The sequence below is a fragment of the Cherax quadricarinatus genome, chromosome 14 (genome assembly GCF_038502225.1).
Source record: "Cherax quadricarinatus isolate ZL_2023a chromosome 14, ASM3850222v1, whole genome shotgun sequence".
In the NCBI taxonomy this organism is placed as follows: domain Eukaryota; kingdom Metazoa; phylum Arthropoda; class Malacostraca; order Decapoda; family Parastacidae; genus Cherax; species Cherax quadricarinatus.
In genome coordinates, this window is record NC_091305.1 from 20874567 (window position 1) to 20902104 (window position 27538).

The window sequence follows — 27538 nt, forward strand, 5'->3', positions numbered from 1 at the left end:
AAACCCCTGACCTCAAACTTGATCTCAGGGTCAAAGAATTTGTAAAAAAAAAAAAAAAAAAATTATGAAATGTTAGAGAATGTTTTTCCAAAGGAAATGAAACCAAAAGTACAAAATTTGATGAAAAGCTTATGGAATTAAGCTCTTGCAAACTTAGAGGTCTTGGTGATATTTACACAACAGCGATTTTGCCCACCTTGAGCCCTATTTTCGGCCAATTCCATTGCTCCAGTTGACCAAACTTATAACACTAGTATTCCTTTTATTCTATGAGTACAAGAAACCACCCATTTACCTATTTCAACTACCCAATAAAGTGATCAGAAATTGGCAATTTGGCCAATTTCACACAAAATTAAAAAATTGCCAGTTTAACCCTTTAACTGTCGCAAGCCCCTTTCTGAAACTGTCATTCTATGTTGCAAAATTTTTGGAAAAAAAAAAAATTACTTTTTCTTATGAAATGATAGAGAATCTTTTCCCAATGGTAATGACACCAAAAGTATGAAATTTGGTCGAAAACTCACGGAATTATACTCCCGTGAAGTTAGCGGTCCCGGCAACATATACGCATCGGCGATTTCACTGACTTTGAGCTCTGCTTTTGGCCAATTCCGTTGTTCCAGTTGACCAAACTCATAGCTACTTCTTTAGAACTCCATTTTTTCTATCAGTTGACTACAAGAAACTACCCATTTACCGATCTGAACTACCCAATAAAGTGGTCAGAAATTGGCAATATGGCCAATTTCACGCAAATTAAAAAAGATGCCAATTTCAAAATAGGGTCCAGAATAAATAATGTAGACATTCTTGGCACTAAAATAACATATCCTCTGTTCATTAGTTATGTCTCTAGGCCCCTTTTATATTACCATGCTTTCTATTTTGATTTTTTATTCATACAAAAAATACAAAATTTACCTTATGCAGACTATTGCATTATTGTAAAAATGGTATAAATAATATCAGTGAACTAGTGAAAGAATATTAAACTCCCCAGTTGACGTGTATTGGATGTGTGGTGTGATTTGCTTACTCCTGAACATTGGTAAAAATCAAACATTTCTGCTACTTTGAGCCCAATTTCAAGGTCGTTTTCATTGTGAAACTAATCAAAATTATCTCTATTTCTGTAATATGTTTTCCATTTTATCATGCAAGACCAAGAAAACAAGAATACAACGATAAATACTATATGAAAATACACCTCAAAGTCAGCATTTTAATCCAAAAAAACGGTCAGTTTTTTTTTCTTATTATGCACTGCATGCACACTGACCACACAGACCCATTCTCTCACATGTGGGCCTACCAGCTTTCTCCTGCTTGATTTGAAGCCGCCAGAACTTATGTGTATAAATACGTCCGAAACAGTGGTGCGTAAGATGTATATATACGACCAAAACAGTCAAAGGGTTAAAAATAGGGTCCAGAATAAACAATGTAGACATTCCTGGCACTAAAAAACCATTTCCTTTGTTAATGAGTTACATCTCCCAGGCCTCTTATATTATGCTTGCTTTCCATTTGAATTTTTATTCATACAAAAAATAGAAGATTTACTGTTATGAAGACCACTACATTATTGTAATAATTTACAAATAATGTCAGTGCATTCCTAAATGCATATTAGATTGGCCACCTGGACACGTACTGAATGAGTGACATCATTTGTGTCCTCTGGAATATCAGCAAAAATTGAACATTTCTGCTACTTTGAGGTCAATTTCAAGCTACTTTCATCTCTATTTCTATAATACATCTTCCATTCTATCAATGAGACCAAGAAACTGAGAACACAATCATAAAACTCATATGAAAATACACCACAAAGTTGCTGTTTTAAACCAATAATGCAGTCACAGTTTTTTCCCCATTATGCACTGCTTGCTGCAGGATTTTTTCTATAGGATGCATACTTACTGCACAGACCCATTCTCTCATCTCTAGGCCCAAATTTACCACTCACAGCTTATCCGAGTGAGCTGAGCTCATGGCCGAGAAGTGTGGGACCAACCCCGAAAGGGTTAAACAGAACCTTACAAGAGCTGGGATTCAAAAAATCTTACTTGATCTACCTCTTCTCTATTGTTGTGACAGAAGAATGTGAATTTTAACAGTGCCTTTAACATTTCTAATTTGTATTTTATAGTATATGAAATCCAAAAATTTCCCCCTTCAGGAAAGGCAAATATCAAACTGCAACATTCCAATTTGTCTCCATCCATTCCTATACAGTGGTACGGCAAAACAACCTCTGTAGTGGGAATAAGGATCCATTGGCAGCTCATCATCGGTGTAACTGTCAGAGAGAGCATCACATGTGTCTGCTGGGAATATGTAAGGAAAAGGTTAGGTACAGTTTTCACAGGAACTTGCGCTACACAGCTTAAACTTTCAATTACTTTATAACAAACACATACAGCATTTTATAATGACAAATATTACTATAAATGATCTCATTCTTAATTCACAACATACCCTTAAAACAGTATTTATTTTAATTTGCTTAAATTAAGTGCAAAAACACTGTGAGGAGAGTAAAAATATAGAAATTGTGGCATTCAAAAAACATCTATTAAAGTACAGGTTTATTTATTGCTTGTAATCAGCATTAACGTTTTTTGTTTTGCATCACAAGTGCCTGAGAAAGCTTCATTAAGTACCTGCATCCCACTTGGGCACAGTGGCTAATAACTCAGCACTCTGAGAATGGAAGGAATGTGCTCGCTCCTGGGAACTGTATGGAGATGCAGCACCTCCAAGTTCACTGCCAACTGAATATAAGTATACGTGTGAATGTTGTCAGTTATACACACAAACACATACACATTAAAACAATTTATTTTTATACCTTATGGTTATAAAGTATTTTAGAAAAAACATACATTAATACATGTAGGAACAAAAAGAGGGATTTTCTAAATATTATAGTAACTAAAATTTATAACAATTATCAAAATATAGACACCAAATCCACAAAATATGTACTACCAAAAACAGGTAAATATTAGTACCTAGGTTATTAGAGAGGGGGTGAGTACCATGAGGAAAGTGTCCATTACTGCTGCCATGATCTGTAACAAGCCCAAACAACTGCTTAGCAAAAGTGTAAATATATTAATAAAAATAATAGTGAATACACGTATTATATAGATAATGAGGTGATCAAAAAAAGGCAGTAAAAAAAGGTACAGTAACACCATTCCTTAAATTATATCTCATGATGCATATTTAAATTCATTATATTATTTAAAAAGTAACCCCTGTCTAAATTTATGCTATATGGCAAAAAAACACTAAGGTTAACCAAAACAATGCATTCTGACATTACCCATAACATTTCCTATTAAAAATCAATCAAACTGTATTTATTACAGTTATACACTGCAGTTCAAGGCTTCAAAACCCTACCTATGGCACAACTGATTTGCTTTGAGAGGTTGTCTATTCTTGCAGCCTGGAAAGAGGCCAGGGTTTCCACCTAAGCAATAGGCTGTTGCTGTCTGCAACCAACAGTTCTACATAGCTATCACAACCTGCATGATTTAGTGATACCTGCATGGGCTTGTCCAGTCTCTCTAGAAGACTACCTTTCAGCAATATTTATTATGCATGCCAGTAGACAATTTAGGTCATGGCCTCAAATGTTAACACTATTCTCTATACATAAATTATGACAACCCTAATTTCATTGAGTTTCTTTTTCTACAGAAGCTGTGAGGACAAAATTTTCTAGAGATTAGAGCATAAGTGCTTTGAGGAGTTCCAACATTGGTGTGACTCCTTTTGTATTGAAAGTGACATAACCATGACTGGGTGCAAGGGTTTCTTTTGCCTATTCAACCAGGTTGTCACTGGAGGCCACTAGCTCACGCAGTCATCACAGCGTAGTTGATCGGGAACTTTATGAAGGTAGAGATCCAGTTTCTATTGGAAGATTTCTACACTTATCCTGGAAATATTTCTGATATTTGCTGGAAGCAGGTCTAACAGTTTTGAACTATGGATGATGACACAATGTTCTCTTACTATACCTATGGCTTCTCTCATTTTTCCTGGATTTAATTTACATTTCTTCCCATACCCCTCACTCCAGATAGTTATGGTAATGTGTAGGTTTGGGACATAGTCCTCAAGTATCTTCCATGCATATACTGTATTATCAGGCATATGTTTCATCCCTACTACAGAGAGTACATTCCAATTTCTTTGAGGCCTTCCAGCAATTTACTTGCCTTATTGGCTCTACGAGGCCAGAAAATGATCTCTACATATTTTCTAATTGCGATATCTTGCTTTCCTTGAATGTAGATGTCAACACTAAACAATATTCTAGATGTGAGAGCACAAGTCATGTGAACAGAGTATTACTATATATGGACATGCTTATATTCCTACTAGGCTCTCCTATGGTATCTGATACAGAAAGAAATCTTTTTCTCACTCAAAAGGAAGTTTTATGGTAAATTTAAAAAAAAAGGCAACAAAAATATGATTTGTCTATACAACTAATAGGTATAACTAAGTAATTAGATCAAACCTATTTACCATTTCCAAAAATAAAAACAATTAAAATAAAATTTATCTGTGTAATAATACGAGTTTCTTAATATAAAAATTAATTACCTTAAATGAATTGATAAGAATTGCTTTCCAAGTATCAAAACTGGGAATACATCTGTTAAATCTAACCAGGCAACACATTTGTCACAACACATTTTTAGTTACAAACTTTATGTTATATAGTTATGTACTACATATGATTCAGAATGCAGATGATTTAGTTTGAAACAAAATAGGCATTAAAATCTACGTATAATAGAATATCATGCCATTATGTTTGTTACATAAAAATGGAATAAACTACTATATAATACATAAACAAAATTATCATGCAATTACTTGGTGAAGTACAAAAGCTAAGCATATACTATTCAATTAAAGGTGTTCTAAGCTATTTTTAATTCACCTATTAAATCAAAAGTTTCTAGATTCACTCAAGAATAAATACTGTAATGCACTGGGGCTTAAATCTAAAAGAAGGGCATTCAGTTCTATCCCAGTCGTAAATAAATCAAGTGTGTTTTACCTTTAGTTCTCAAATGCATCTCACCTTGCAAGTCTCCATAGTAATAAGGTGCTTGTGAAAAAATTATGAAGAGTTTAGAAGTATAATGAATTTAACATAAAAATTTTCCACATTAACATAGGTAAATCAATAAATAGATTTTAAAATCTGAAGTTTTTTTATGATACCAATGAACAGACATGTATTGTAGGCCCTCACGAAAAGTGAGGATTGAATTTCTGATATTGACACAATGTGGGTGTGAAGCATAGGTTGTAAATGTTGTAGCAAGGAGGAGGCTGGAGGCAGTGGAAATGTCATGTCTAAGGGTAATGTGTGGTGTAAATATTATGCAGAAAATTCGTAGCGTGGAAATTAGGAGGAGGTGTGGAGTTACTAAAAGTATTATTCAGAGGATTAAAGAGGGGTTATTGAGGTGTTTTGATCATTTAGAGAGGATGGAGCAAATTAGGATGACTTGGAGGGTGTATAAATCTGTAGTGGAGGGGAGGAGGGTGTAGAGATCGTCCTAGAAAAGAATGGAAGGAGAGGATAAAAGAGGTTTTGTGTGCAAGGTGCCTGGACATGCAGCAGGCAGGTGTCAGAGTGTTAGATAGGAGTGAATGGAGACAAATGGTTTTAGGGTCCTGAGACAAATGGTTTTAGGGTCCTGACGAGCTGTTGTAGTGTGTGAGCAGGGTTATATTTTGTGAAGGGATTCAGGGAAATTAGTTATCCAGATTTGAGTCCTGGAGATGGGAAGTACAATGCCTGCACTTTAAAGGAGGGGTTCGGGATACTAGCAGTTTGGAGGGATATGTTGTGAATCTTTATACGTACATGTACATGTATATGCTTCTAAACTGTTGTGTTCTGAGCACCTCTGCAAAAACAGTGATTATGTGTGAGTGAGGTGAAAGTGTTGAATGATGATGAAAGTATTTTCTTTTTGGGGATTTTCTTTCTTTTTTGGTCACCCTGCCTCGGTGGGAGATGGCCGACTTGTTGAAAAATATATATATATATATATACACACACATGTACATGTCGAAGAAGAAAGGGAGATGGTAATTTCATGCTTTGGCCAGGGAAGTATACAATCTTTTAGGAGTGAAGAAGAGCAGGATGTGAGTGTGGGGAAGGTGCGTGAGGCATTACGTAGAATGAAAGGGGGTAAAGCAGCTGGAATTGACGGGATTATGTCAGAAATGTTAAAACCAGGAGGGATATATTGTTAGAGTGGTTGGTATTTTTGTTTAATAAATGTATGAAAAAGGGGAAGGTACCTAGGGATTGGCAGAGAGCATACATAGTTCCTTTACATAAAGGTAAGGGGGACAGATTGTAAAAATTATAGGGGTATAAGTTTACTGAGTATACCAGGAAAAGTGTATGGTAGGGTTATTATTGAGAGAATTAGGGGCAAGACAGAGAGTAGGATTTTGGATGATCACGGAGGCTTTAGAGTGGGTAGGGGATGTATAGATCAAGTGTTTACATTGAAGCATATATGTGAACAGTATTTACATAAAGGTAGGGAAGTTTTCATTGCATTTATTTATTTAGAAAATGCATATGATAAGAGTGGATAGGGAAGCAATGTGGCAGATGTTACAAGTAGTATATGGAATAGGTAATAAGTTACTAAATGCTGTAAAGAGTTTTTATTAGGATAGTGAGGCTCAGGTTAGGGTGTGTAGAAGAGAGGGAGATTACTTCCCAGTAAAAGTAGGTCTTAGCCAGGGATGTGTAATGTCACCATGGTTAATATATTTATAAATTGGGTTGTAAAAAAGTAAATGCTAGGGTGTGGGGGAGAGGGGTGAGATTAAATTATGAGGAATCAAATACAAAATGGGAGTTGACACAGTTACTTTTTACTGATGATACTGTACTTATGGGAGATTCTAAAGAAAAGTTGCAAAGGCTAGTGGATGAGTTTGGGAGGCTGTGAAAAGGTAGAAAGTTGAAAGTGAACATAGATAAAAGTAAGGTGATGAGGGTATCAAATGATTTAGATAAAGAAAAATTGGATATCACAGGGAAGGAATATAGAAGAAGTGAATGTTTTCAGATATTTGGGAGTTGACGTGTCAGTGGATGGGTTTATGAAGGATGAGGTTAACCATAGAATTGATGAAGGAAAAAAGGTGAGTGGTGCATTGAGGTATATGTGGAGACAAAAAAAAAAAAAAAAAGTTATATATGGAGGCAAAGAAGGGAATGTATGGAAGTATAGTGGCACCAAATCTCTTAAATGGGTGTGAAGCTTGGGACATGGCAAGTAGATGGTTGGAGGCAGTGGAGATGTCCTGTCCAAGGGCAATATATGGTGTAAATATTATGCAGAAAATTCGGAGTGTGGAAATTAGGAGAAGGTGTGGAGTTAATAAAAGTATTAGTCGGAGGGCTGAAGAGGGGTTGTTGAGTTGGTTTGGTCATTTAGAGAGAATGGATCAAAGTAGAATGACATGGAGAGCACATAAATCTGGAGGGAAAGGAAGGCAGGGTAGGGGTCATCCTTGAAAAGGTTGGAGGGAGGGGGTAAAGGAGGTTTTGTGGGTGAGGGGCTTGGACTTCCAGCAAGCGTGCATGAGCGCGTTAGATAGGAGTGAATGGATACGAATTATTTTCTGGGACCTGACAAGCTGTTGGAGTGTGAGCAGGCTAATACTTAGTGAAGGGATTCAGGAAACCCCGTTATTTTTATATAGCCAGACTTGAGTACTGGAAATGGGAAGTACAATGCCTGCACTTTAAAGGAGGGGTTTGGGATATTGGCAGTTTGGAGGGATATGTTATATATCTTTATATATGCTTCTAAACTGTTGTATCTGGGCACCTCTGCAAAAACAGTGATTATGTGTGAGTGAGGTAAAAATGTTGAATGATGATGAAAGTATTTTCTTTTTGGGGATTTTGTTTCTTTTTGGGTCATCCTGCCTCGGTGGGAGACAGCCGACTTGTAAAAAAAAAAAAACAGCATTATATTGAAAAAGTGCACACAACAAGAGGTCTTACTTTACATTTTCTTTTTTAACACACCGACTATCTTCCACTGAGATAGGATGACTTGAAAAAGAAGAAACACTTTCACCATCATTCACTCCATCACTGTTTTGCTAGAGGCATGAAGATACTACAGTTCAGATGCCTCTCCAATCTCCAAATATCCTCACCCCTCCTTCAGAGTATGGGCACTATACTTCCCATCTCTGAATCACTTCACAAAATGTTACCTTGCTCACACTCCATCAACTCTAAGTCCCAGAAACCATTTTCCTTCCTCCATCCTTTCCTAGGGCAACACCTACCCCACCTTCTCTTCATTACAGATTTATACACCCTCCAAGACATTCTATTTTGCTCCATCCTCTCTAAATGTCCAAATGTCCAAACCCTCTCAACAACCCCACCTCAGCCCCTCTAGCTAAATACTGTTAGTAAACCAGCATCTCCTCTTAATCTCCAAGCTATGAATTTTCTGCATAATATTTACACCCCACATTGCCCTAAGATACATTTCCACTGCCTCCAGCCTCCTCCTCGCTACAACATTCACAACCCATACTTCAACTCATATAAGTGTGTTGGTACCATTATTATACCCTAATACATTTTCCCTCTTTGCCTCCAGGGATAATGTTCTTTGTCTCCACAGATAACTCAATGCACCACCCACCTTTTTTCCTTCATCAGTTTTATGGTTCACCCAGTCTTTCATAGACCCATTTGCCGACAAGTCCAGTCCCAAATATCTGAACACATTTACTTCCTCCATACTCCCTCCTTCCAATCTGATATCCAGTTTTCAATTACCTAAATCATTTGTGACCCTCATCACCTTGCCCTTTCCTAATGTTCACTTTTAATTTCTTTCTTTTACATACTTTCCCAAATTCATTCACCAACTTTTCCAAGTTTTCTTCAGAATCTCTCAAAAGCTCTGTCATCAACAAAAATGTACTGCGACAACTCCCACTTAGCATTAGTTTCTGCATATTTTAATTCCACACCTCTCCCTAATACCATGGTGACATCATGTATCCCTGTTTAAGGCCTACCTTTAATGGAAAACAGTGTCCCTCTTTCCTACATACTCTAATTGAGCCTAACTATTTTTATAAAACTCTTAACTGCTTCCAGTAACCTAACTCCTATTCCATACACTTGCAAAATCTGCCACATTGCTCCCTTATCCACCCTATCATATAAATTTTCTGAATCCATGAATGCAATGAAAGCTTGCTCTCCTTTAAGTACAGTGGAACCTCAAATTTCGAACGTATCGCTTATCGAACTCTTCGAAAATAGAACCCTTTTTTCGAACCAACTTTGTCCCTATTATCGAACTCGCCCCTATTTTCGAACCGCTGGGTACCAGACCTGTCCGGCAGCCCACTCTGTCCGTGTCCCCACGCAGGCACCGTGAGCCAGTCTGGTTTTGTTGATGCTTGAGTGAACATTAACCTGCGCTCTCATTCAAACATTTTACGATTATTTCATTGTGTTTAGTGCTTGTGGGACTGTGAAATAAGCTACAGTGGGAGCAATGAAACTTGCTAGTGGTACCCCTGTGGTAAAGAAAGTGAGAAACACTATAGATGTGAAGAAGGAAATAATACAGAAGTGGAATGGTGTCCAAGCTGAGCAAGCTGAAACAAGCCATCTTTGCAACAAGTTCAGTGACAGAACCATGTCCCATTTTAGGGAAATCTTAAAGAGGCACCAGAAACAGAGGACTGTGGACAGTTATTTTGTGAGACAGGAGTCCAGTGATTCTCAAGATGGTCCTAGTGGCATTAAAAGACAGAGAGAGGAAGTAACCCCAGAGAGAGCTTTGATACCTGAAGTCCTCATGGAGGGGGATTCTCCTTCCAAACACTAACCCCAACTCCCTCTCTCCTCCTCCCTATCTTCCAGATGCCATCAACAATCTTCAATAAAGGTAAGTAAAATGTTATTTTACATTTATTTAAATTTATTAATACATAATTGAACACTATATTTGTTGTGTGTATGTAAAACTATAATTAATCTCTATATAATGTATTTTTTGTGAATACTTTTGGGTTTCTGGAATGGATTAATTGTATTTCCATTATTTCTTATAGGAAATATTGCTTCGCTTTTCAAACTTTTCAAATTTAGAACTAACTCCTAGAACGGATTAAGTTCAATATTTGAGGTTCCACTGTATTGTTAACTTATTTTCTTCAATGTTAACACTTAGTTTACATATCCCTTACCCTTCCTAAAGCCTCCTTGTTCATCAGTGATACTGCTTTCCATCTTACCCTTAATTCTTTCAGTAATAACTCTAGTACACTTTACCTGGTATACCCAACAGGCTTATTCCTGTATAATTTTTACTCTCTCTTTTGTCTCTCTTTCCTTTATACAAAGGAACTATATGCACTCTTTGCCAATCCCTAGGTTTCTACCCCTCTTTCAAACATTTAATGAACAAAAGTACCAATCACTCGAAACTACATCCCTACCTACTTTTAACATTTTTGTCCCTAGGCTTTCTCATCTCAACCTTTTAATCTCACTATAACTTTTACTTATTCACAGCAAAATTTGTTGACAGAACCTCACTCACTCACTCATTTGCCTTCCTTTTACACTCCCTCACCACTCTCTTAACTTCTCTTTTACTTTCCATATACTCCACCCTCCTTATATCAATTCTTTGTAGAAACCTTACTTTACATATAGTAATGATAAAATATTCTTTAACACAGTAATGTATATTAAATATAAAATTATGCACTAGACTAGAGTATGTTTTATGGAGAGAAAAAATTTTCATTAAGAGGACAACCACTGCATCCCACTGGTCTCCAGGAACTCTCCTAGCACACTAAACCTATGTTGTTTCTCTTCATAATATTTCACATGTACTTAATTCATTAAAATAATATCTTTTCTTTCAGGAAATTTAAGTGATATTTAAACTTTTAAGCAAATAATATTAAATGATAAATTATGAACAATAAGTGAAGAATTATCACCTTTTCACTAATGGGAAGCACATCACAGCTTCTCTTAGGCTTTGAAGAACTTCCACCATCACTACTTTTGCACTCTGAGGCCATCATTAAGCAAAATTAAGGGTTATTTCTGGGACATGGTAAACCGTGGATAACTGAAACCTTGGATACCGAACCCATGGATACAGGGGTCCTACTGTATACAACATCTTTCTACAAAGGATGCCTAGCAAATTAAATAATCATTATCTCCATAAATTATAATTTGGATGTCTTCTCCAAGAAAAATGGCATTACATTTTCACTACCTTCATATATTTAAGATTTATGAATGAGTCCTAGAAGATTTAGAAAGTCTGTATTAAAAAGGAGAGTAGAACAGCAGGAAGAGAGACAGGTACATACATATAAAGTAAATAAAAGAATGAGAAAGCAGTTCAGATTAAACTTAAAAAGCTACTTGCTTGACCATATCTCTAGTCTTTTGAAATTTTCTTGAAGCTTATTACTGTTATGTCTTGTCTTTATTCTTCTCATTAGTTTTATATCAATGGTAAACATACACACATAGGACTATCACCTCTGGAAGGTCACTCATATATATTAGGAACAGTAATGGTCCTAGTACTGATTCTTACAAAACCCCACTTGTTACTTTCTCCCATTCTGCTTTCTGTAATTCAGGCACTTCCTGACAAACTGGAACACTGCCTTTTAACCCTGCCTGTTCCTCCAATTTCTGGACTTATCTCTGGTGTGGTAATGACTTCCCGCAGTCCAAGAAGATGCAGCCTGCTTAGCCCTCTTACAGAATTAAGGTAAATTTGTAAGACAGGATTTTTCATCTCTAAATCCATGCTGGATTTATGTAAAGAATATCCTCACCAAGTGTTCTTTCTAATATCCTTTTCCCTTGTATCTTTTCCAGAACTTTTGACATTAGGCATATTAGTTACCAGCCTGTCTGTCCCGCTTATATATAGGGACCACATTTGCCTTTTTTTTTTCTTTGCTGGATAAATTGGTTGTATACCTTTGCTCTTGAATCTGTGCTGGTGTATAGGTGTACTGATATGAGTATTGATATAATTAGCAAATTTGAGATCACAAAGCCCAGTAAAAGTTAAATCTTCCACTAAGTAAGAAATGCCAGTATCAAAAGCTTGAAGCTGACCAGATGAGGCATTTTCTAGTTATCACATATACTCCAACAATTCCAAGTTTTTTTTTTTTTTTTTAATTTTTAGTATATGTATTAGCAAATTTGCACCTGTACAGTGGAACCTCTACTTACGAGTTTAATCCGTTCCATGTCCTTGCTCGCAACTGGATTTGCTTGTTTGCAGAGTCAATTTTCCTCAATTAAATTAATTGAAATGGAATTAATTCGTTCCAGTGGAATTCCAGGCACGAGAAAATACTTTAATAATTTCCCTAATATCAAGTCTACAGCTTATTTATCTATCACAATTCATGTAATATGATATAATAAACAATATTAATAACATAGAAACATGATATATACACTAGAATGAATGAATACATGTCATTAGGTATGTGGCTAGTGGTGGTGACAGCAACCATTGTTGTTGGAGTTTATAGGGCCACCACAGCGGCCATTCCTGCTCCTGACTACATGTGTAGAGAACCTAGGATAACCCAAAAAAGTCAGACAGAGTGACTTATAAGTGCTACACTCTTAATGCTTCACTTAATTGCTACGCTCTTAATGCTACACTTAATTGCTACACTCTTAATACTACAATTAATTGCTACACTCTTAATGCTACACTTTGCCACTGCTGCTTCATGTTGTCTGCCACTGCTACCTCATGATGTCTGCCACTGCTGCCTCATGTTGTCTGCCACTGCTGCTTCATGTTGTCTGCCACTGCTACCTCATGATGTCTGCCACTGCTGCCTCATGTTGTCTGCCACTGCTGCTTCATGTTGTCTGCCACTGCTGCTTCATGTTGTCTGTCACTGCTGCTTCATGTTGCCTGTCACTGCAGCTTCATGTTGTCTGCCACTGCTACCTCATATTGTCTGTCAATGCTGCTTCATGTTGTCTGCCACTGCTACCTCGTGTTGTCTGTCACTGCTGCTTCATGTTGCCTGTCACTGCTGCTTCATGTTGTCTGCCACTGCTGCTTCATGTTGTCTGTCACTGCTGCTTCATGTTGCCTGTCACTGCAGCTTCATGTTGTCTGCCACTGCTACCTCATATTGTCTGTCAATGCTGCTTCATGTTGTCTGCCACTGCTACCTCGTGTTGTCTGTCACTGCTGCTTCATGTTGTCTGTCACTGCTGCTTCATGTTGTCTGCCACTGCTACCTCATGTTGTCTGCCACTGCTGCTTCATGTTGTCTGCCACTGCTACCTCGTGTTGTCACTGCTGCTTCATGTTGTCTGTCACTGCTGCTTCATGTTGTCTGCCACTGCTTCATGTTGTTTGCCACTGCTGCTTCACGCTGTCTGCCACTGCTACCTCATGGTGTCTACCACTGATGTCGCCAAAGAATCGAACATTTCTGCTATTTTGAGCTCAATTTCAAGGTACTTTTCATCATGAAACCAATTAAAATCATATTTATTTTTGTAGTACATGTATATCTACCATTCTATCACATGAGACCAAATAAAACGAGAATACAACCATAAAAACCATACGAAAATATACCGCTAAGGGGAGGCTAATGGCTGAGAAGTGAACTCCATTATTTATGGTCTGATTTCTTTCATATTTGGTGTACGTTAAGAAGCATCTTTTTATCATACATTGCCCAAGTTTCAATAAGATAGTCCAACAAACAACTGAGATCCAATTCCCTAGATCAAGAGCAAGAGCCCCCCCTCACCAGTGTCAATTAACCTCCTTTGAGGCCCACTCACATCTGGAAGCAAAAAATCGATCGAGCAGCTGCTCATATCTGGAAAAACTCACACATGGATGCACTCGTAAGTAGAGGTTCCACTGTACAACCAAAACTTATAGAATATAATTTTTATCATGAGAAGCATCATAGGTACTGAATGGAAATTAACCCTTAAACTGTCCACACGTAGATATATGTTCACGTGCAGCAGACTCCAAACGTAGATCAACATTTTATTTTTCATTCCTTCAAATTTGGTGTGATAGGCCTGAGTCGCCTAGATATGAAAGAATGGGTCTGTGCACTCAGTGTGTGCACTATGGAAAAAATCTGGGAACACTTAGTACCTTGTGGGAGCACCAGCTCAACTGAGCGCCAGCTAGAGCAAATACAGTGGCAAACACCAAATATTCACTGATGTTATGTCATATTAACACTCACATTTTAAGAGGAAAATAAAAATAGGTTAGATAAATGCATGAGTGGGTGTGGGTGGGTGTGAGTTGGGCCTGACTAGCTTGTGCTACTAGGTCAGATGTTGTGCTCCTTCTTTCATTGGATGTGACCTGACTAGGTGGATCATTGGTCTAAGCCAGGGGGTGACATGGACCTGCTTTGCATGGGCCAGTAGGCCTGCTTCAGTGTTTCTTCTTCTTATGTATTCGGCTGGCTAGTTGGCTGGCTTTGGCTGTCTCTGTCTGTATCTGTCTATATCTCTGTCCATATCTCTGTCTGTCTATATCACTATTTGTATCTCTGTCTCTCACATGTACTCATAAATACAATTATTATACATAATGTAAATTACCTAGGATAACCCAAAAATTCCAGGCCAAGTGCTATACAGTGTTTGTAGATATAAGACATAAATAAACATGATGCAAATAATAGCAGTGTCACTTGCTTAGCAATCAGGGAGCGGCACATACACCACAAACCAACAGGTTTACTAGCCGCTCCCTGAGACAGAGACAAGCAGATGGAAAGACAGACACACACAGGCAGACAGAAAGACAGATAAGCAGAACTAGACAGATAAGCAGAGCTAGGCAGACAGACAGACAGAAAGATAGATGTACAGATACAGACAGATAGATGTACAGATACAGACAGATAGATGTACAGATACAGACAGATAGATGTACAGATACAGACAGATAGATGTACAGATACAGACAGATAGATGTACAGATACAGACAGACAGATGCAGAGAGAGGCAGACAGACAGACATGTACAGATAGACAGACAGACTGATAGACAGACATACAGAGACATGTTTGTGTGCAAGAGTACAAACATATAAAGGCAAGGTTTCCCCTTCAGCAGCACACATTCATCAAATGTCACTGTTATCTGATGGTTTCATAACACAATTATTCAAGGAGCTCATATTACACTCCAGGCACACACAGAAGACAGAAAGACAGATAAGCTGAATTGGACAGACAGATAAGCAGAACTAGGCAGAGAGACAAACAGACAGATAGGCAGACTGATAGATGTACAGATAGATGTATAGATGGTTTAGAAAGACACGTAAGCAAACACTATAACATATTTATTAGAAAACGTTTCGGTCCTGGGACCTTGATCACTTCTAACATACAGAGGTAGAAAGACATTATATACATAGGCGGAGAGTGAGATGTGACGCACGTGACTTGAGGAATGTCATAAGAACATAAGAATGGAGGAACACTGTAGAAGGCCTACTGGCCCATGCGAGGCAGGTCCTTATCAAAACAACCCCTGCCTATGATGAGGACGGGTAGACGATGAAATCATGTGACTCCTGTGTTGTTGGGTTGGTGCTGCTTAAGTATCATGTATGCCATTGTTTTTGAAATTTTGTAGTTTCCAGTGTTGCGTTCTAGTGTCGGTGACGGCGTTTAGTGAGGTTTCTAGGCACCGTCGGCGTCTGAGGTCTGGTTCGGTGAGAACGAGTTGTGCCTCATTCCAGTTCATCAAATGCCCCATGGAGTCTCTGTGGAGGACACAGGTGTACCTTACATCGTCTCTGTTAGAGGCATTTCGATGCTCATTCAGGCGGACTGCAAGATCTCTGCCTGTCTCGCCTACATATTTCTTGGGACAGAACCCACAGGGGATAATGTAGACGCCTGCTGTAGAAGTTAGAGGTGTGGGGCTGCGTTTCGTAGTGAGGTCTTTGATAGAGGATGTGTTTATGGTGGAAACGTTGATGTTACTCATAGCAAGTGCCCGGCGAGTATTCGTGGCAACATCGCCACATGGGAGTACTATGAACTGTTTAGGGGGCTGTTCCATGGGCGGTTTGTTGAGGATAGCCTGTGCCTTGAGTCTGCAATCTCGGATGAAGAACGATGGGAACTGACGGTGACGCCGACAGTGCCTAGAAGCCTCACTAATCGTCGTCACCGACACTATAGAACGCAACACTGGAAACTACAAAATTTCAAAAACAATGGCATACATGATACTTAAGCAGCACCAACCCAACAACACAGGAGTCACATGATTTCATCGTCTACCCGTCCTCATCATAGGCAGGGGTTGTTTTGATAAGGACCTGCCTTGCATGGGCCAGTAGGCCTTCTACAGTGTTCCTCCATTCTTATGTTCTTATGACATTCCTCAGGTCACGTGCGTCACATCTCACTCTCCGCCTATGTATATAATGTCTTTCTACCTCTGTATGTTAGAAGTGATCAAGGTCCCAGGACCGAAACGTTTTCTAATAAATATGTTATAGTGTTTGCTTATGTGTCTTTCTAAACCAACTTGTCGGTATTTATTACCAAGGTTTATACCAGATGTATAGATAGACAAACAGATAGACAGGCAGACAGACAGTCAGGCAAACAGATAGACTGACAGACAGACATACAAAGACATGTTTGTGTGCAAGAGTAAAAACATATAAAGGCAAGGTTTCCCCCTCCAGCAGGGCACATTCTGACCCTTGTCATAACATCATGCTTCAAGGAGGTTCATACTCCAGCGTGTCTAAAACATTGCTGGGACCTATAAATACTTTGTGAATATTTCTAGACAATAGTAAATAACCAGGGCAGGTGAAAATGTCCACCTGTCAGTGTGATTGTTACAATTTGAGTACTATTTCAGTACATAATATTAGTGTCAGAACAAAGATTGGCTATGAAATCACAAGAACTATTATAAACTGTAATTATCAGAACATAAAAATTATGTAAATTAAAATAAAAATGAGAAGAAAAGGCAAATCAGCAACACTTCTGCAAGCAGCAAGACTGGATGCTGCCGTCAGGTGAGCATCCAGAACCAACTTCATGGTTTTATATCTCGGTAAGTACTGGTCCTAAATTCTTTTTTTTTTGGTCTTATACCACGCAGAAAATACCCCTCTTAAATTTAAAAACAAAAAAACATTTTTTTATTTTTCAAAATATTTGAAGTGCCACGCAGGTGAACGTAGATCTACATTTGGACAGTTTAAGAGTTAATATAATAATTTGTGTAACAAAATTTACAAATTGGGACTTGTACAGCCCAATAACAATGAGAGCCTTCTGACTGCAAACCACCATCCCCAAAAGTTTGAAGCCAACTGTAAGAAGCATTATCCAGTTATCCTGTGGAATCCAGTAATTCCGAGTTGCTGAACTATGTTACTACGTACTGTATATTAGTAAATTTACACCAACACAGTTCAACAACAACACTCTTCCTTTCCTTGCCATCCTTATACACAAGAACAACACAAGCAACTCCCTTTAATTTAGAGTGTACTAAAATTTCACCAACCAAATGATTTCATTCATTTCTAGTTTCACCTCCACTGAGAGCAAGAGAGGTGTGCTGTTGAGTATTTTTTTTTTAAGGGCTCTCAGACTCTGCAGCCCTTATTTCTTGGAAGAATGAGTGCCTCAAAATCATGAAGATCTTCCACAGTTTACATTTCTTTACCACTTTCATACAGGATTGTATGAGAACACAGAGAATAATTAACACTCCGAGAGTCAACACTAGCAGTAACCAATTTTTAATCTTGCTTCCACAGAACCTGAGAAAGCTTCCAATTTGTTTGAAAAAAAAAAAAAAAAAACTAGCTATGTCACTACCACTGTCACCTGCAACATTACATTCTTCCACCCTGAGGACAATGGAGGCATCGACACCATCCCTTGTAGTGGTTTCAATAAAATATATGTAAGTGATAAGGTTTATATGAACACAAATGTGCTTGTCAGACCAATAACCTCAACAATATCTGTTTCTGCACTGTAACAGTTTCACACATTAAGTGGATCATGATGAGAAAAGTTAATTGTGGAAAATACCACAGACACCATCACCATGAATCATGAAGGTTTCCAGTTGGGGGATCCCCTAGCTCACATGCTTCTCAGCACACACCACCCTCCTGACCTGACATACTCAGGTCAGGAGGTTTACACCTCATGACTCCTTGTCACCTGCTCTCTCAACTATAAATACCTTTACAGTACTTACCATGTACACTCTAATGACTTGAAAATGCTTGGTCTCCAATCATTTTGAGATAACACCTAAGTGGATTATTTGAAGTACTTACCAAATACCCCACAATTAGTGTTATACATGAATCTGAGATAGAGAAGCTTATCTCTGTATTGTGTTTTACTATTTTTCTAACAGGATATATTTCATAGCTTATTCAACTGACTATGTAACCATGGCAATAAAGATATTCTCGCAAAAACTACATGAACAGTTGACCATTGTCAAGTAAAACACACTGTGCTGTGCTGTTATTAAAGGCATATAATTCAGACTTCTATATTTGAGCATGAGTGACCTGGGATGTAAAACTCTCCCAGTTACTAGAAACCCTTGGTGACCCACTCAAAATGGACTGATAACAAAACTAAGCCATGATCTTGGGGATAAAGAACCACTGCTGTTACCCAATGATCATGATAATCTTCTAAATTATCCTTAAAAAGAGATGCATTTACTATACAGAGAATTATTTCTAAATGTTATACATCAAACTTAATAAACAGATATTATAGTAATGTACAGTGTCATTTAGCAAAAGGTTTTGAACATAGTGTAAATATAAATGATGATATCCTATATTAAACAAATATTTTAATATACTTGCATTAATTTTGTCTTGCACCTACTGTTAAATAAGCATGTTCACCACAAAAACATACAACAATATATGTGTGCTGTTTACCAAGCCTGGTACATCAACACAAAGTTATAGAACACACTGACTCAATCATTAAGTAGATCCAGACAATAAGAACAAAATAGCACACAGGAATATTGGATATGAGGATGAAAATACATGAAGGGGTCAAGACTGAATGCTGGTGGAACTTATCTGTCTAAAAAAATTCAGAGGCATTATACTGTACATATTAAATGAAAAAATTTTTTAAGATAATTTTTTTTTAATTTGGAACCATTCCATGGGGAAAATACATTTAATTAGAATACTGACTTAATAATCCAGACCCCTTCGATTTTGGGACAACAAATTTTGGGCACATTCCATGCGCAGCTAAAACGTGGCTGTTGGCTCTTTGGGCGGAGATACTGTCTAGGAAAGATTTTTCTATTATCTATAATCAGCAGTAAACCACTGATGATTATTTTACTTCAGTATTTAAATAAGTTTCAAAATCAACTTTTATTTTTCTCTGATAAGCAGCTTAATGAAAAGAACTTCCTTTAACTTGTTTTCTCCATTGTAAACAGAGATATAGATATGGATGTCCTGCCTTGTGGTTACTAATAAAAAAGTATAGCGAATACAAGTTATGTAAACAAGTAGACACTTCATTATCTTATTATGGGGGGTTCAGATACTGTAATATAAAAAATTTGGATGATCAATAGATTTATATAATATATAAGAGAAACACACATTATATGGGAATATAGGAAATAGTGTAGCCACTTTGAGTGTTTTATGCATCAGAGTTTATTATTACACACACCACATATTTCCAAGTCGAGACATTTAGCATTTCATTAATACTGAAAAAAAATTTGGAGAGAGTGGCTACACATGACAGTAGGTGTTCTGTGCAGTTGAAATGGATTTGTTTTCTTTTGCATTGTTACAGAAATGCTGTGGGTGTATGACAGTGGTAACACTAACCAAATGTATTCCTTACTTTGTTAGATTTAATGCATGTTTACTATAAAAGGTTCATTAAAATTACAGTTCACCTAGACATTAACCCCTAAACGGTCCAAACGTATATATACGTTCTTACCACTAGCACCCGAAACGTAGATCAACGTTTTATTTTTCCTGCCTCCAAATTTGGCACGATTGGCCTGAGATGTCTGGTCAGCATAAAATGGGTCTTAACACTCAGTGCATTCAGTATTAAAAAAATCTGGGACCACTTAGTACCTTGTGGGAGCACCAGTTCAAATGAGTGCCAGCTAGAGCAAACACCTGGGATTCACTGATTTCATGTAGTATTAACACTCCCATTTTAAGAGGAAAATGATGTTGACCCCAAGTTTAGAGGCTTTGAGGTGGATGTAACCATAAGTGGTTGAGGAAATATCAAAAACCTCGATAATAACCCATGTAGATCAATGGTTCAGAGAACCGACACGTTGATAAATTAGACACATGTGCAACTCTTGGGTATCTTTATTGAGGAAACGTTTCGCCACACAGTGGCTTCATCAGTCCATACAAAGGAGAATCTTGAAGAACAGGAGGAGAATGAGGTAATCAGTCCCTCAGCCTTGAGTCGATGTGATCAGTCCATCAATCTTGAATAGAATACGGCATAAGTGCGGAGAAGGAGCTTATAAACCGTAGGCAGGAGAGGTGCAGCAGTCATAGGTGGTGTCACGTTTGTTCAATGTGGAAGTAGGTCGTGCCCAAGGAATAGGCAAGCGAAGAATTCCCAAGTATTAAGATCCCAAGAAGTTGCAGTGTCTGACAGGATTGTAGATCAATGGTTCAGAGAACCGACACTGCAACTTCTTGGGATCTTAATACTTGGAAATTCTTCACTTGCCTATCCCTTGGGCACGACCTACTTCCACATTGAACAAATGTGACACCGCCTATGACTGCTGCACCTCTCCTGCCTACGGTTTATAAGCTCCTTCTCCGCACTTATGCCGTATTCTATTCAAGATTGATGGACTGATCACATCGACTCAAGGCTGAGGGACTGATTACCTCATTCTCCTCCTGTTCTTCAAGATTCTCCTTTGTATGGACTGATGAAGCCACTGTGTGGCAAAACGTTTCCTCAATAAAGATACCCAAGAGTTGCACATGTGTCTAATTTATCAATAACCCATGTGCAACATTTGTGCAACACCCTTTCAGAATGTCTTATAACCTATGCTCTAAGTAAAGAGAAGCAATTCTGGAACATGTAATATATGTTCAGCAAGCTGGCTGGCTGGGTGGCTCGATCTCCATCTGTCTGTCTGTATCTATGTCTCTGCCTATCTTTCTATCTCTCTCTCTCTGTCTGTCTGTCTGTCTCTGTCTCACAGGTACAGAAAAATACAATTATACATAGTGTAAATTACCTAGGATAACTCAAAAAATCCAGACAAAGTGCTATACTGCACTTGTAGATATAATGCATAAGCATGACTGGTAAATATGTATTTACATTTGCTCAGGAACCAGACGTGATGGCGCAGTTGTGTACAATACCTTTTGGTTCACAAGTGGCTCTCTCTGAGACAGATGAGCAGAGAGATAAGGAGAGAGACAGAAAGAGAGACAAGCAGACAGAGAGACATAAGCAGAAAGAGATAAACAGAGAGCTAGACAGACAGATGGAGAGCTAGACAGACAGACAGCTAGACAGACACAGACAGAGAGCTTGACAAAGGCAAACAGACATGTTTATATGTAACAGTGAAAACAAATAAAGCCAGGGCCGTGGACGCTCATCAAATGTCACCACTTATCACTGCACTGTCAGCAGTGGACTGATACTTGTCTTACATAATACTTCAAGGGAACTTACATTATTATTATTATTATATACTCACGCATATCCCAAACATTGCTGGGATCCATAAATACTTTGTATATATTCCTAGACAATAGTAAATGACCAAGGTAGGTGTAAATGTTCACCTGTCAATGTGTGTATTTGTGACAATTTGAGTACAATTTCAGTACCTAATATTAGTGTCAGAACAAAGATTGGCTATGAAATCACAAGAACTACTATAAATTATAATTATCACAATATAAAAATTATATACAATAATATAAAAACGAGAAAAAAGGTATATCGGCAACACTTCTGGAAGCGGCAGGACTTGATGTTGCCATCAGGTGAGCATCCAGTGCCAATTTCGCGGCCTCATATCTCGCTAAGTACTGATCCTAATTTTTTTTTTATCCTATAACACTTAGAAAAATGCACTCTATTTCTATTAATTTTTTTTTTCAAAATATTCGGGGCGCTGGGCGAGGGAACATATATATACGTTTGGACCATTTAGGGGTTAATTCCTAAAACAAAGAATAAACTTTCAGAATATAAACTGTACACTAGAATCTAAACATCTTTCAGCGAATATAGTTGTTGTCTGATGTCATTTGTATAAAGGCTTAAAGCCTTCATGTACTCAAATTCCTCCAAGAAATTAAAAATGTTGCTTCAGATCTCAGCAAATGTTTAATATAGATATTTTTTTTTTTAAGTAATTTTTCTGCATGATGAAAGCCACCAGCATCGCTCGTCTGCTACCACATACATTTTAGGGTACAAAGTAAACATAGCAGACAATGCAGTCATCTATATGAAGTATCAAATAACTTATCAGATGATTTTATGGAGTGATGGACTACAAAGTTCATCTTCGGTGGAAATAAGCAAGACTTGTCGCACTATGTGTCCCAAAGCTGAAGAAGCAAGGAAAAATTAGTGAGGATGACCCTTATTTATCCTACTCTTGTGAATGTGCTGTAAGTATGCAGACTGGGGGGTCCACCATTGAACACCAATACATAGCCTGTGGTTTATGATTTTGGGTGTGGGAGTGCTTTGGCAGAAGTATATGCATTTAGTGGGTGAGAGAAGTTAAGGCTATTGACCACACCCATAAATATATCATAAACTAGTGTTTGAGTCATTGGAAAACCTTAAGTAACATTTTACTGTTATTAGATTTTGATATACTTAATTGTTTTTACATTATTTATAGCCTAACCTAAAGCAACTATATAAGCTAGAAATTTTTCTTAAAGGAAAATTCTCCTTGAAGCTGTGTGCTTGGCCTATGTAGCGAGCCAGAAACCATTCTGAGCAAGGCAACAGGAGTGCCAGGCACTTGCACTGGTCATATGTGTCAGATTGCTAGGATAATGTGAGCATTGGTCAATAATTTCCTTTTAGGAATATATACTAGCTTAACCCTTAAACTGCCCAAACGTAGATCTACGTTCACGTGCGTAGCACTCCGACCTTGATTTTCCCCATTTGAAAGCATGTAAAAAAAGACAAGGTACGTTCGGAGCCCCCCGCAGGTGGACGTAGATCTACATTTGGACAGTTTAACCCTTAAACTGTCCAAACGTAGATATACGTTGACATGCGGCAGGGTCCGAACGTAGATCTACATTTTTTTTTTACATTCTATCAAATGGGGAAAATCAAGGTCAGAGTGCTACACACGTGAACGTAGATCTACGTTTGGACAGTTTAAGGGAGATTCTGAAGAGAAGTTGCAGAGATTGGTGGATGAATTTGGTAGGGTGTGCAAAAGAAGAAAATTAAAGGTGAATACAGGAAAGAGTAAGGTTATGAGGATAACAAAAAGATTAGGTGATGAAAGATTGAATATCAGATTGGAGGGAGAGAGTATGGAGGAGGTGAACGTATTCAGATATTTGGGAGTGGACGTGTCAGCGGATGGGTCTATGAAAGATGAGGTGAATCATAGAATTGATGAGGGAAAAAGAGTGAGTGGTGCACTTAGGAGTCTGTGGAGACAAAGAACTTTGTCCTTGGAGGCAAAGAGGGGAATGTATGAGAGTATAGTTTTACCAACGCTCTTATATGGGTGTGAAGCGTGGGTGATGAATGTTGCAGCGAGGAGAAGGCTGGAGGCAGTGGAGATGTCATGTCTGAGGGCAATGTGTGGTGTGAATATAATGCAGAGAATTCGTAGTTTGGAAGTTAGGAGGAGGTGCGGGATTACCAAAACTGTTGTCCAGAGGGCTGAGGAAGGGTTGTTGAGGTGGTTCGGACATGTAGAGAGAATGGAGCGAAACAGAATGACTTCAAGAGTGTATCAGTCTGTAGTGGAAGGAAGGCGGGGTAGGGGTCGGCCTAGGAAGGGTTGGAGGGAGGGGGTAAAGGAGGTTTTGTGTGCGAGGGGCTTGGACTTCCAGCAGGCATGCGTGAGCGTGTTTGATAGGAGTGAATGGAGACAAATGGTTTTTAATACTTGACGTGCTGTTGGAGTGTGAGCAAAGTAACATTTATGAAGGGATTCAGGGAAACCGGCAGGCCGGACTTGAGTCCTGGAGATGGGAAGTACAGTGCCTGCACTCTGAAGGAGGGGTGTTAATGTTGCAGTTTAAAAACTGTAGTGTAAAGCACCCTTCTGGCAAGACAGTGATGGAGTGAATGATGGTGAAAGTTTTTCTTTTTTGGGCCACCCTGCCTTGGTGGGAATCGGCCAGTGTGATAATAAAAAAATAAATAGGTTAAGATTTAAGACTTTGGGGAAGAGTGACATGTTAGCTAGTAGTAAGCTGTGGAAGCTTATCAGAATTTTAGCTGATTGCCGTGAGTTTCATAGGCACAAGATTGTCATATTGGACCCACCTATGACCTATTTTTGCTTTCAGAAGTGATTTATACCCTGGGTTATGGGAATTCTCCAGTCCCCATTCATTTTTTTTTTGTAATCTGTGTATATTTGGTTTGTATGTAAAACATAGTCATTTGAAATACAAGTGCATATCCCTTTATCCGAAACCCTTGGGGCCTGTATTGTTTCGAATTTCAGACTTTTTCGAATTTCAGAATGATTCTCAATGCCGCCACTTGGTGGCGTGACCCAGCACGGAGATGAGCGACGCTCCACACTCCACGAAAAAACTTCGGTTTTTGGAACTTTTTGAATTTCAGAATTTCAGATAAAGGGATGTGGACCTGTATGTGCAACAATTAAAGATCTTAAATCTATTTAGCATTTGTCATTTATTGTGACTAGCTTCACTATTAATTTCATTGCTGTAAAATTTCATCTACCACTGTCAATATATTTTAACACAAGCTTGTGGTTTCCTGTTAATATGTTGGACCTTCCATAAGATGCCCTAATGCCATATTGTGATGGTCCCTGGGTCTGAACACTCAGGCCATGTAAACACAGCAAGTCCTTAGGCATGTTTGTCTTATTTGTGCACATTTGTAATTATCTTCTTGCTTAGTGATGAATTTGTGTAGAACAGGATGAACAACTCTGTCTTATGAGCAAATGATGAATTTGTACTATTAATAGTTTGTTATGGACATTTATTTAAATACACAGTATTTATGTATTTGATGGTATGTATTTCCATGACTGCAAAACCAAAATAATGGAGATATAATACTCAAGTTTATCCATTTCCAATAAATAAGTGATCATATCCAAATCAGAAGGTTTTTGATAATCATGAATTCAGTAACAAAAAAAAAAAAAAGGGGGGGGGGGAATTTAATCAAACATCTACTGTTTACAAAACTTGTAAAATACATCACTGGCCCTTAGCATTCATAAATGTCAGGGCAAATTTCCAGTTCACAAGCTAAATTTTTTTGAAGCTTTCCAAACTTAATCCATGACCAAAATGAGCCAGCCAATCCAGGGTCATGTCTACTAACTCTACCTCTCTCTGGTAAGTGGATGCCCTGATACTGTGAGGGGATCAGTGCTATCTCCGGCTCCCCAAAGATTTTCATAAAGTCCACCTTAAAAATGTCATCATCAAGGTCGATTTTTGGAGGGGCTGGAGGTCGTGGAGGAGCTGCTGTTGAAGGTAAAGGCACATATTCTCAGCAAGCTTTTTGTGCCAAAAGGTGTTATACACATACTATACCTTAAAGCTTCCTTAATAGTAATTAAGTCATTATAACCCATCTAATGCTTCTTTCAACACTTACTTAAAAAGTGTCAGTATGGAAGAAATTAAACAAATAATTGACATTATTAATTACTAGATATGGTTTGACTGCATCTGGGCAACTGACTCAGGAATCCCCCGTCTCATATTACAGTATATCTCACAATACAGTTTTATGAAATAATCTTGAATACTGAATCCCTTTCTTCACCTCTGAGCCCCATACTCTCTTCCATCTCCTCTATCTTCTTGAACACTACTACTACCTACATCATACACTGCCCATAACTTTACATAAAAATGCATACAGTAAGAAATCTGTACTTTCTTGAATTAAAATGTACCAAAAACACCACAGATTGAGGCACAGCTACTGAAATGAGAGCCTTAAAGCTGGTCAAAATGATCTGAACTTGTCAAAACTAACACATTATATAAGAAATATTCCTCATACCTACTTTAAGCCACAAGTATTTACACACTGTAGTTTACAGTACTGTATAGTGATTGAAATTCAACAATTTTTTTTGCAGTGTCAGCTTGGCAATTTCTTTTCCCAGCATTGCATTAGGCTTAAATGTTGTGACTGCTCATCAATAGAGATGTTTTCAAGCACTATACAGTACTATAAACTACAGTGTGTAAATTTCTCTTGCACTAGACAACCTATATGGGAAATGCTAAGGAAGCTGATTGTATGTCAGGCAGCTCACACTTCACTGTAGGAAGCTTAAATTTTGTGCACTCTTGTCTCCAATTTTGACTGTTTGACAGCTTATATTTTGGTTGCCAGTGATCATAATGGGGCCCTATAATCTTATTATGAAAGAGGAGGGTTCTGTTTTGGCCCTGGCAAGGAATAGACATTGGATCACAATGGACAGTAATTATTTCAAGACTCTTTCTGATAGTATGCTTTCAAAAATTGAATAAGTAATTAAAGCTAAAGGTGGAATGAGCCAACATTAGGTCAGAGGATAAGGTAAGTAAGTGTTCATCCTTTTATTAACATTTTAAGGTAAAATTATATAAATTGTATAATATTGTTGATTTCCACTGCATCAACAATTTCTTTTGCAGGAACAGTAGCTAGTAACTGATACTAAAATGTTCATTAAATTCTTAACAAACCTAAAAATTGGCAACTAGTTCAATATTGTGGTAGAAACAATAGAGTATAGAAAAACCACAAACTGGATATCACAATATTGTGGTAGAAACAATAGAGTACAGAAAAAACACGAAGTGGATATAAAATTAAACAGTATTCTGGTTCATTTTAAACCAAGTTATGTGAGTAAAACTATAAAGAAAGCCAAAAGTAAGGTCAAAAACATGGGAAATGAAGAGACCCAAGTCATGTGCAGTATGATTAGATCCTTTTATAATGTACTGGGAGATGCAAAAATTCTACTGAAAGCTGAAGCCAAGAAGTGTGTTAAGAATGTGATTTATTAGCTAAATGTTAGTGGCAGGAGGAGATTTGTATACAATACCAGAT

The 27538-nt window shown here is 37.8% G+C and overlaps 1 protein-coding gene across 21 annotated transcripts in view; it reads right to left on the reverse strand.

Moving 5' to 3' along the window:
• Positions 1 to 27538, reverse strand: part of LOC128695868 (vinculin-like) — a gene marked incomplete at its 5' end in the record, with an annotated part of 191280 nt that overhangs the window by 70612 nt on the left and 93130 nt on the right. For 5 of the 21 annotated variants that reach the window (XM_070084904.1, XM_070084903.1, XM_070084902.1 and 2 more), the window contains 4 exon segments: positions 2259 to 2333; positions 2670 to 2780; positions 3021 to 3080; positions 25804 to 25944. In XM_070084904.1, coding sequence (XP_069941005.1) covers positions 2259 to 2333; positions 2670 to 2780; positions 3021 to 3080; positions 25804 to 25944 — 387 coding nt within the window. 21 annotated transcript variants of the gene reach the window in all.